Genomic DNA, 12,045 nt, shown 5'->3' on the forward strand with positions numbered 1-12,045 from the left:
ATTTCTGTCACTTCCATACATTGTAAAATGATTGACAGCAAAGCTGTGTCTGCACACCACTGTTCTCCCAGGTCCTGAGGCTGGCCCTGAACACAGCAACTTCTTAAACATGTATTGAATGGGACTGACGTTATGGCATAGTGGATAGAAAGTGCTACCTGCAACACCAGTATCCCACATGGGCACCGAGTTCACATCCCTGCTACATCCCAGCTTCTTGCTCATGTACCTGGGAAAAACAGCAGAAAATAACACAAATGTTTGGGCTCCTACCATTCATGTAGGAAACCTGAGTGAAGCTCCTGGCTCCTGTCTTGGGCCTGGCCCAGCATTACAACCATCTAGGCAGTGAATGAGAAGATGGAAGATCTCTATGTAACTCCAAAAAAAAAAAAAAACCATATATATACATGGAATGAGTGAAGCTGAATGACAAGTTTAAATCCTGGGTTAGCATGTTCATCTCATTTTCTTCCCCACCTTTAAAATGAAGATGACATTGGACATGACACGATAGCTCAACTGGCTAATCTTCCACCTCCAAGTGCCAGGATCCCATGTAGGTGCCGGGTTCGTGGACAATATCCCCTCACTTTATGAAGAATCAAGTTATAAAGTCTCTGGGAGCCTGTGGACTCAGTGTACCCATGAGTCCCTGTCATTTCTGGTTTGTTCTTCCTGTTAAGTGTGTTTTGACATAGGACAAGTAGAAACAGCCGCTCCTCAGGATTCCCTGTTCATTCAGAGCAATGAGTATTAGGGAGGGATGGTGTTTGGTGGCATGGAATTGCCCCTCAGCCTCTCTCCAACCCCGGCCGGGGGAAGATGAGGCTTGAACCTTCTCTGTGACAATAATGGCGCCTCCCTAGCTGACTGCTTGGGACTCCCAGCGCTGGGGAGACAGCTTTGTGTGCCAGGCACTTCCAGTGCAGACAAGTCTGTGACCTCCTGGTTCTGAATGGTGTCTTTGTTTTAGGGTTAGGGCTATGGGCGGTGCCAAGGGATTGACTGATCTGTGACTGATATCAGTGGAGTGCAAAGCTCAATTCCTGTGTTTATGCAGAAGTAGGGGGGTCCCTCCCCCACCCCGCAGGCAGCCAGAAAAGCGGGCTGGGCCATCCCTGTCTGCGTCACTGCTCACAGGGATTCTTCTTCTGAAGACATGGGAAACAAACCTTCCTGTAAACGACAGCGTTGTCAATGGACTGCTTGAACAAGCCTTCTGTAGCTTCAAATTCACTCTGACCTTCCAGCATGCGGCTGGCTTACGTCATAATGTAGCTCTTGCTCTTAAGCCATCAAGTCCCTGGGATTCAGTGGGCACTCCCCACCCCCAGTTGAAATGACCTTGCATGCATTTTGACCTCTGAGAAAATGCCTTTAATTCTTGTACAGACTATGAAATTCCAGACCTCCTAAAGACTGGGCTAAGAACCAACAGTTTCTGGCTTCTAGAATTTCCAAATAATAATAATGCACATAACATACTACCCTTCAGCTTAATATTTATTAACATAAAGCATTTTGCTCTTCGTGACACCTCCATCCTCAGAGCCTGTTTCACTCCTAAAACCACACTGAAAGGAGGCCAGGGCTAATCACTCTCTTCCAGGCTCTGTCACCAGTGGTGCGAATATGGGAAAGACAGTGGGAGACAGAGATATCTTCCATCTGCTGGTTCACTCCCTAAATAGCTGCAACAGCCAGAGCTAGGCCAGGCTGAAGCCAGGAGCATATGGCTACTTCTGGGCATCCTACATGGTTGCCAGAGCCCAAGCACTTAAGCCACCCTCTGCTGCTTTCCCAGGTATATTGGCAGGAAGCTGGATCAGAAGTAGGGGCAGCTAAGTCTCAAACTAGTGCCCATATGGAATGCTGGCATCACTGACAGTGGCTTTACCCACTACATCACAATGCCAGCCCTACATATCTTTTCTGTTTCTCCTATGTACCATGGAGGGGATAAGGAGCCTTCTTCACAACATTCTAAGGTGAGAGGATTAAATGAAATACCAGATGGAAAGCTAAACAGTGCCTGGGCCATTGGCAGTGTTTAGTGAACAATATGTACACTGTGACCATAACTGCTGTTGTATCCTGGGGGATTAGGCAGGTTTTGTTTTCACATCTCAGTTTCCTAATCTGGGAGGTTTCCCTTCTAATCACAAGAATATTCCCAGAGCACTATGGGTGTCTGTTTTCTCCATTGCCGCCTGATCTGTCTTCCGTATCCTTTCTTGCACCCTCGGCCACACCCAAGCATTGCTGGCTATTCCCTTTGTAATCTGCCTACTCCTAACTTTACACACTGTTCTCTTGTCCCCCGTTAGCCTAGGAACAAACATGTCCTCCTAGAAGCCTTATCATGTTCTTTTCACCTAAACAGACGAGAGCTTACATGTGTTGTTGGTAGCTGCTGAGGTCCTTTTAGCTGGCTGATACTTTTTATTGAGCACCATGAAAATGAATAACCTTGATGTTCCTTAACATCTGACTTACTCTTTCCTGGCTACCGGCCATGCCACTGGAAAACCACAGGACAGACTGGTTCAAGGTATGTTGAGAAATACCAGGATGAAGCTGTCAGGGTAATGTGAGTCTCTTGGGAACAAGCACCTAAGCATACTCATCTGCTGAGGGTGTTACTGCACAGATCCAATTTACATAGAAAACAGCCTCTTTTATTGATTTCAAATGGAAGTACCAGCAAAGGGATTTTAAAACACCAAAATGCCACCAGCATAGACCCAACCATCATCACATATTTCCCTAAAGATAGTACCTGGTAGATGCCAGTGAGGTCCCCCTAAATTGACTGGCACCAGTTTTGGGGACACTTTTAATGTCTTAATTTTTATTTTGCTTATATCGTTGTTGAGGAGAGGGTGTGGATTCTACAATAAAAGTCCATAAAAAACAGTATCTAATCACCCCCTTGTGCCCCACAATGAGGTCAAAGTTACATGTGGGGCCAGGTTCTCCCCAGCAGACCTTCCTGATATTGCTGGGTAGAACAGTACTGGTATTTCTCAAACAATCACACCCTAAGCTATTAACACTCCTCCACAGGATGCCCAGGTTTAAGAGAAGGGGGGAAATAACAGCCGACCCATGTTTAGGGACACAACTTAGTTGGAGTTGGACTGCTTCACAGTGCCTTCCTGTCCAGACCTGGCAACAGGCCTGGGTTGTGTGAGCCCACTCTTCAAAATCACAAACATGCTTCAAGTAATCCCTTTGTCATCTTTGAAAAGAGAATACAAACTCACCACTCAGCTGTGGAAAAAAAAACCAACAAAGCCTGCTACACACGTAGCCAAATCTTTCCATTTCCTAAGTGGCTCCCACTCAAAACAAAGTAATGGTTCCCCTCAAGGGCCCCCAGAAAGACTGTCCTTGTCAATCGCTTATAATGTTATTTTCAGGCACTCAGCAAGCTATCAGACAGCTATTTCATTGTTTATAGGAAATGCATAGGAAATAACTATCCCCATTATGGGCCAGGTCACTATGATTTAATGTTTGTTTATAAGTCAGTGCTAGTAATTTATTTGGGTAGTACTGTAGTGGTTTTTTTCCTCCCCAAAATGTATTAAAAAAAATAACTATGCCGTACAAAAACTAATAGAAAATAAGCCATCTTGGTTATATTTTCCAAATAGCAAAGGTGTGGAAAACTAGGTCCTAAAATATATAAAAAGTTGGTCTCACAGTATCTGGGATAAAATGGACTTGCCATCAGCTTGGATAAGAATTGAGTTGCAACAAGGAAAGCAGCTCACAGGATTATGTTGGGAATGGCTCACAAAAAAACAATCAGCTGGGATGGAGGTATTCTCTGGTTCTCTTTCACTTCCAGTGTTGCTAGAAAAAAACACAACCTCACAGGCCCCTTCTGGATCCCAAGTCCTGAGCAGCGACACCCTCCCCTAGCATCCATTTCCCTGGACCTGCTTCGGATTGTGATGAGAGTAAAGTCAGAAGAAGGAAAGCCTCCAGCGCCTCATCTAAGGAGGGCCCAGCAGACTGCACGGATCACCTTAACCTCACACACCCCATTTATGTTATCACAATCCACACTGGCAAGGTGAAGCTTCCCTTAAAGCTGATAGTACATAAAAACAAACTCAACCCCCAACAACAACAAACTCTTGCAGCCTGAGAAATCAGAAATACCTTCTCCCGTTATGTGCAGTGCATATTTTTTTTTTGTGGGTTGGCTTTTGTACTGGTCTTTAAAGCGCCCCAGCCAATGGGGCACAGGGCAGGGTTTTCACCTGAGTCAGGAGGTTGTGGAACTCTTCCACTGCCTGTGAATGTGCTACAGGGTTTAGCACCAGGTGCTGGAAGAGATTGACAGGTTCAGCATTCCGAAATGTCTTAGGGATCGGGATGGTGAGGGGGAGGAAGCTGTTCCCAATGAGGAAATGATGGAGAGACCTTTGTTGGAGGCCACGCCCCAAGAACCAAAGAATGTCCTGCAGCCGCTGTGACAGCATGTTGTGCTGCCAGTCCGTGAGGGGTAAGCGCAACAACAGGTGCATTAGGGCCGTCTTGAAGTGGTAGGAGGTGAGGATGGGGTGAGATGCCCCAGGGGGTAAGCTTCGGTGATCCTGGAGGCTTAAAATGATCTGGAGGCACTTGAGGTGACAAGTGTTCTCAGGGGCAAAGCGCCCCACCAGCTTCAGAAATAAGTGTTCACAGGCTGCAAAAGACTCAGGCCAGTCCACGCTGCTGAGCTGTTCCTGGTCAGCAGCCTGACTCACCAGGTAGACCAAGGTGTCTTCTCGCTGCACCCCCAAGAGCAGCTGGATGGAGAGAAAACGGCCTGAGCGGTAGTCCAACCTCAGCTTGCACGAGGTGGTGGACGGCGGGAGGCTGAGCTTGAAGTCATACTTGTGGGCCACAAGGGCCCAGGCGTTGCCTACCATGTTGCGGAACCACTGCACAGTCTTGCACACGTCCAGTTGGGAGCCAGTGCAAAGGGCCGCCTTGATGGAGCTGCCACATTTGCTCCCCACCCCCGTGGGGTCCCTGTGGTGGTGCACAAGGCACAGCACATCACCCAGGAGCTTCTCGCGTTTGCACATACACTCCGACTCCACCAACACACTGCCACAGCGGTGGCCCAGGACCGAATTCCTCATCTCCAAGACAAACATAGTGCCTTGCGGGGGAACAATGGGCACCAGGACATCAAATGTGTGGGTCTCGTGGAGGGTCCCCCACTTCTCAAAGGCAGCCCCAGTGCCCAGGCAATCCTCCAACTGTGGGTGAGCTTCGCGGCGGCTGAGCACCCTACAGGCCTCAATGAGATCGTCCACAAAGCTCTCCACGAATTCACAGGTGCTCGGCAGGTCACGGATGGCGTTTTGGACGTAGTGTTTGTAAAAGGATTCCAGGGCCTCCTGTGAGGGGAAGTCGGCGAGCCAGTTGTACGAGGTGACAGGCACAATCCGGACTTCCTCCTCCTCCTCCTCCTCACTGCTGGAATCAAAGGCTGGCTCATGCTGCATGTTCTGTCGCAGGAGCTCAAAGATGAGGAAGAGGCAGAAGAGGCCGGCGTTCCACGCGTTGCCCAGTAACCAGCCCAGAGGCCCTTCCTGGCCATCAGCCCGGAACGGCCACCCCATGTCTTTCTTCCCCAGCACCAAGTCATCAGATGTGTCCCCTCTCCAAAAGTTCTCAGCCTTCTGCTTCTGTTCAGCCGCCCGCTTCCTCTCTTCGAACTCTGTCTCTAACTGGCGCATCTCCTCGCTCAGTCGCTTCTCCAGCTGCCGACTCCTGGCCAATGTGTCCAGGTCCATTCGGTCGCTGACGAACAGGGGGTGATGAACAACATACATCACTGCCAAAAACAGCAGGCTTATCACAGCCATGGAGGCCTCTGCATCTGAGGAGGAGGAGGGTGGCAGTCAGTGATCTTCTCCACTCTGCTCTGCAGGGTACGTTTCCACCCACAGCGTCCTGACACCCCAAATCCTAGGTGTCAATTACTGAGGAAGACCCAAAGCCCAGGGAGCCAGGCATGGTCCTGGGCAAGGGTGGTCTGCCAGGAGGCGACTTGGGAGAACGGGGCAGCAGCAAGTGTCACCCTTAGCACTGTTTTCCTCTGCATGGTGCGGCTGGTATTTAGGCTTCCAGAAGGTGGACAGGGGACTGCACTCGCTCTGCTATAGGTGGGGAAGGGAGGGCCCTTGCTGTGGGGTGGCCTCACCAGCGCATCAGTTCCCCGGGCGGCACCAGACACACCCAGCTCCTCCCCTGAGTCAGCCCGAGCCACAAGTTTCCCAGCTCCAGGTGGCCAGCCCCGGGTCCCCCAGCTCTGGCATTGCACTTCCTCTGTGACTTCACAGTCCTCATTCTGTTCGCCCAGTGTCATCAAACCACTAAGTCTCCTCCCTCCCCCACCCCCTGCTCAGTGGACACCTGGAAGGATGCCAGTGCTTGCCACTGCACCCACCTGAGGGGCACTGCTGGACGCCTATAGATCTAGATTCACTTCTCAGGCCTGGAGGCATCCTGCAGAACCAGTTAGAGCCCAAGGCCCACACCTGACAGGAGATCGGCTGGCAGGTGCTGGGCTGTCCCCACCCACCAACACAGAAGCCTGAAGCTTCTGGCATTCATTCCAAAGGCTCACAAGCTACCTACCTCATGAAGGACTGTTCCGTGGGGACACACAAGCCAGGTGAGAGACTTTCTGCCCTTTAGAACTTGGCCTTTTTGAGCATCACCGTCCTCTCCAGGAACCCTGTTAACATGTGCAAGGTAGGTGGGGACTTCAGCTTATGGCAGAGTCTTCTCCATGTCTCCCACCTTCCACATTTATAACTTCCCCCAACTTCCAGAAACTTCTACTCTCATCAGCCCAATCAAAGGCTCAGGCCCTCCTCCAGGTTTCTCCCGTCGCCGCAGCCGCCGCGACCAGGTTACTCACGGTTGGTGTCAGCAGGGACCGGGTTTTACACAGCCAAAGCGGCCTGACGGCTCCTGCCTCCTAACTGGCGCGATAAGGGCTCCGGGTTCATCGCCCGATCGGCCGGCGGGAGTGGTCTCGCTCCTTTCTCTCTTGGCCCAGATCATGTCTGTTCGATGGTCGCTGCTCCGCGGGCCCCGGCGAGCCTCACCACGAGGCGCGCAGAACCGAGGGCGCCCGCCGGCTGCACCGGCTCCCGCCCGCCGTCCGGGTCCTGTCCCGGCCCGCCCCGCCCGACCACGCCCCGTCGTGCAGGCTCCTCCCCACTCAGCACCCCGGCTCGCCGCCTTTCTCGCTAGGCACCAGGCCCGGCCCTAAATCCTCTCCACCCCCTCTCTGTGCAACCCTGGCCTCCTGGGTCTAGAGGATCGCCGAGGCGCGGGGGCTACACCGTCGCAGCTGCCGGGACTCTCTGAGGTGGAGCCTGAGGTCAACTGCACTGTCAATTGTAGGGGGAGGGGGAGCGTGGTGAATGGGGGCGATGAACTGTGGCAAAACTGGAAAGTCATTCTCACTTGTGAGGCTGGGTCTGAGCAAGTTCTCACCACCCAAAACTTGCCTCACCAGCAGCCTATGCCCAGACCTGGCGGAGGCTGGGGTGGGGTGAGATGGGATAGGGGTCTTTCCTACCAAAGGGACTTGCCCGAAAAGACCTGGACAAGAGCTTGGCTTGTCAGTTAGCCGCTAGCCCCGTGGTTTGAAGACTCCTAAACTGACAGGGGCAGCTGTGCTAGGGATTAAAGTCAGAGCGGCCTTGCCGCACCTGAAGAAACACCGACCAGAGGTTAAGTTTCCTGAACTGGATCTTCGAAGTCTCAGCAAGAGACCTGTGACTTCCTGTCCTCTGTCAAGCAGAGGAGGAGAAAAGGAAGTGATGACTCCGGGATACTGACTCACTGAAATCCTCTCAGCTCAAAGACAGTGGATGTTTCAATTCTTCTAATCCAGTGGTGATGCGGGGGTGGGTGGGTTGGGGGGGGAGCTCCCAACCAGGGGACAGAACTTCCAAAAATACTTACTCAGTTACCAGCCGAGAGAGTGACCACTGAGATTCCAAAGTGATTTAGTGATTTTTTTTAAAATGTGGATGAAGAGAAAGAGATGACAGGTTTACCAAGCGTTAAGACGTGTAAACAGGGTAATGAAATATTTTTAAGACAATGTCCACATGTAAAAGAAAAGGAGCATACACTTCACAATGTTTGCAAATGCTGCAAACCCATCAGCATTTAAAAACCTTGGGTTTAAAATGGTTATGGTTGTGGTCAAGTGAGAGTTTATTTTTAAAAGCGATTAAGGGCAGCATTGTGGTGCAGTGAGCTAAGAGACTCTATGCTGGCAGACTATAAGCACTGGTTCAAGTCCTGGCTGCTTCATTTTCAATGCAGCTCTCTGCTGTTTCACCCTGGAAAGTCACAGAAGATGGACCAAGTGCTTGGGTGCCTGCACCCATGTGGCAGAACTCTAGATGAACTTCCTGGCTCCTGGCTTCAACCTGGCTCTTCCCGGTCTCCCACGTGGGTGCAATCCCAAAGCTTTGGGCTGTCCTTAACTGCTTTCCCAGGCCACAAGCAGGGAGCTAGATGGGAAGCGGGACCACCGGGATTAGAACCAGTGCATATGGGGTCCCGGCGAGTGCAAAGTGAGGACTTTAACCACTGCGCTATCACGCCAGGCCCTCAGCCTTAGATTTTGTGTGTGCCAGCGGTAGCTCTGACCCAGCTTGGCATAATCCCGCCCTTGTCTTGGCCTTTGCCTTTGGATGGTATAACCTGGACTGAGCCAGCCTGCCCACAGTCCCAACTCTCGCTGGCGGGTGCTCCCTGCTTGTGGCCTGGGAAAGCAGTCGAGGACAGCCCAAAGCCTTGGGCCCCTGCACCCATGTGGGAGACCCAGAAGAAGCTCCTGGCTTCTGGCTTCAGATTGGCTCAGCTCCAGCTGTGGTGGCCACTTTATGAGTGAATCAGCAGTGGAGGGAAGATCTTTCTCTCTGTCTCTCCTTTCTGTAATTCTGACTGTCCAATAAAAAATCTTTAAAAAAGAAAGGAAAAGTTTTTTTCAGGGTCAGCACAGTGTTATAGCAGTCTAGTCCTCCAGCAAAAAAATGACTCAAGTCCTTGGGATCTTGTATCCACATGGGAGATCCAGAAGGAGCTCTTGGTTCCTGGTTTCAGATTGGTCCAAGGGCCTAGCACAGTAGTTTAATTGGCTAATCTTCTCCTCCCATGTGGGCAACTGTCCTGGTTGCTCCACTTTCCATCCAACTCCCTGCTTGTGGTCAGGAAGAGCAACAGTGGATAACCCAATACCTTGGAAGCCTGAACCCCCATGGGAGACTCAAAGAAGCTGCTGGCTTCTGGTTTTGGATTGGCTCAGCTCTGGCCGTTGTGCCCATCTGGGGAGTGGACCAGTGGATGGAGGATATTTGCCCCCTCAGTCTTTTCTTTTGTCTTTCTATTGCCTTTCCAATAAAATTAAATAAATATTAAAAACAAACAAACAAAAAAACTAGAATGGCCTAGCTTTGGCTGTTGCGGCCACTAGCAGAGTGAACCATTGAATGGAAGACTCTCTCTGACTTTCAAGTAGATACAAACTTTTCTAAAAGAAAAGAAAATTTCTTGCCTACCATTATCTGAGAGTAGGTCATAAGACCCTTCCTTGTTCCAGAGGGGCTTTGCCCCCTAACCAGAAGGAGGTAATACTACCACGAATAGGTACAGAAGAATCTGAACAGACAGGCTTTCCTGGGTTTTTGCACTGACCTTATCACGACTGACCTTTGTCCAACCCCATTTCTACACAGCTGTACCTGTTTTGTCAAACCTACCCATAGAATAGACATTTGCCTTTGCATATTGGCCTCTTTTTTTTTTTAAGATTCCAATGTCACATGGAACTGTGATGAAATAAATTTGTTATGCCTTCCTATGTTAACCTGTCTTGCTATGTTGCTGTTGGCCAGGACCCTTAATGATGAGTGAGAAATAGGATCACCCCCTTTTCCTGTCCCACTCTTTCAAACACTAAAATATTATTTGACCATTTATAGAAAAAGTCAACTAACTTCTATTTTAAACATCAGTATGTGCACATGTCTCCCAAATAAAAAAAAAAAGATTTATATTTGGAAGGCAGACTTACAGAGAGAGAGAGAAGGAAGGAAAGACAGAGAGAAAATAGATCTTCCATCCACTGGTTCACTCCCTCAGTGACCACAAGGGCCAAGCAAGGCAGGTCAAAGCCAGGAGCCTGGAACTCCACTAAGTCTCCCACGTGGGTGGCAAGGGCCGATTTACAGAGAGAGGGAGAGTTAGAGAGGGAGGTCTTCCATCTACCGGTTCACTCAAGAAATGGCCACAACAGCCAGAGTTGGGCCAGTCTGAAGACAGGAGCCAGGAACTTCTGCGTCTCCCACGTGGGTGCAGAGGCCCAAGCACTTGTGCCATCCTCTGCTGTTTTCCCAGACTAGAAGCAGGGAACTGGATCAAAAGAGAAGCATCAGAGACTCAATCTGGCACCCAGATAGGATGTTGATGCTGCAGGCAGAGGATTAGCTTGCTAGGCCTCCATGCTGGCTTCTGCACATTTCTTTCTTTCTTTATTTTTTTTTAAGATTTATTTTATTTTTATTACAAAGTCAGATATACATAGAGGAAGAGAGACAGAGAGAAAGATCTTCCACCCGATGATTCATTCCCAAGTGAGCACAACGGCCAATTCTGAGCCGATCCAAAGCCAGGAGCCAGGAACCTCCTCCAGGTATCCCACGCAGGTGCAGAGTCCCAAAGCTTTGGGCCGTCCTGGACTACTTTCCCAGTCCACAGGCAGGGAGCTGGATGGGAAGTGGAGCTGCCGGGTCCAGAACTGGCACCCATATGGAATCCCGGCGCATTCAAGGCGAGGACTTTAGCCACTAGGCCACACCGCCAGGCCCGGCTTCTGCACATTTCTTAAAGACGTTTATATATATATATATATATATATTGGCATAGTTGTGAGGCAAAGACAGAGGGCCATTCACTTTTCACTGAAGTTGACCGCAATGACCTGGACTGGGCAAGGATAAAGTGTGGTGTAGGAACTCACTCCAAGCCTCTGTGGTGGCATTACCACAGCCCCATCCCTCTGCCTAGTGTATCGTGTGCATGTTAGCAGGAAGTTAGAGTCAGGAGTCAAAACTCGGAATCAAGCCCCAGCTGCAACATGGACATGGGCCATGCTAAATGCCAGCCTTTTGGTATGAAAAATCCACCAGCCCAGGCATTCGGCACAGCAGTTGGTACTCTTTGGATGTCAGAGAGCCATGTGTGAGTTCCGGGTCTGCTCCTGGGTCCAGCTTTCCGGTCATCCCTGATTCTAGTGTCCTATATTGTATACCCTGGAAGGCAGCAGTGATGTGTTTGGGTCCCTGCGGGTGCAGGGTCCCAAAACATTGGGTTGTCCTCGACTACTTTCCCAGGCCACAGACAGAGAGTTGGATGGGAAGTGGAGCAGCCAGGATTAGAACTGGCAGCCACATGGGATCCTGGCGCGTTTAAGGCGAGGACTTTAGCCGCTAGGCCACCGCACCAGGCCCTGGAAGATAGTTTAAAATGATACAGATGAGAAAGCTTTTGAAAATGGTCCTTGTGGTATACTCATGAGTTTCCTATATATATATATATATATATTTTTTTTTTTTACCACCAATAAACCTCTGCATAAGTCTCATACTCATGTTTTGTATATGACATACTAATGAAAAACAAGTGTGCGGGGGGCCAGTGTTGTGGCATAGCCTATGAAACCACAGCCTGAGGTGCCCGAACCCCATATAGGAGGGGAACACAGTTTGTGTTCCGGTATTGGTGATGTGTCCACTTCCAATTCAGCCCCCTGAAACCTATGTAAGAGACCAGGGAGAAGTTTCTGGTTACAACTTAGCCCAATCCTAAGCTGTTGCTACCGTATGTGGAGTAAACCAACAGATGGAAGATCTCTCTGTTTCTCTCCATCTCTTTGAACTAAACAAACAAATAAATCTTTAAAAAAAAATTAAAAAGCAGGGTAGGGCAATGCAATGG

General features: G+C 49.9%; 1 protein-coding gene across 1 annotated transcript; it reads right to left on the bottom strand.

The window, feature by feature from the left end:
- Positions 1 to 2,665: 2,665 nt before the first annotated feature.
- On the bottom strand, positions 2,666 to 7,171 carry ITPRIPL1 (ITPRIP like 1). Its single transcript, XM_040993503.1, has 3 exons — positions 6,941 to 7,171; positions 6,655 to 6,754; positions 2,666 to 5,893 (listed from the first exon to the last, which is right to left on the bottom strand). Exon 3 carries the CDS (start codon positions 5,877 to 5,879, stop codon positions 4,236 to 4,238), a length of 1,644 nt encoding a protein of 547 aa, XP_040849437.1. The 5' UTR covers positions 5,880 to 5,893; positions 6,655 to 6,754; positions 6,941 to 7,171; the 3' UTR covers positions 2,666 to 4,235.
- Positions 7,172 to 12,045: the final 4,874 nt, after the last annotated feature.

The sequence above is a fragment of the Ochotona curzoniae genome, unplaced genomic scaffold (assembly GCF_017591425.1).
Source record: "Ochotona curzoniae isolate NIBS_2020 unplaced genomic scaffold, NIBS_Ocur_1.0 contig_883, whole genome shotgun sequence".
Classification (NCBI taxonomy): domain Eukaryota; kingdom Metazoa; phylum Chordata; class Mammalia; order Lagomorpha; family Ochotonidae; genus Ochotona; species Ochotona curzoniae.

What these genes read in the sequence shown, in the direction of transcription:
- ITPRIPL1 (XM_040993503.1), bottom strand. Translation starts at nt 5,879, where the DNA reads ATGGCTGTGATAAGCCTGCTGTTTTTGGCAGTGATGTATGTTGTTCAT.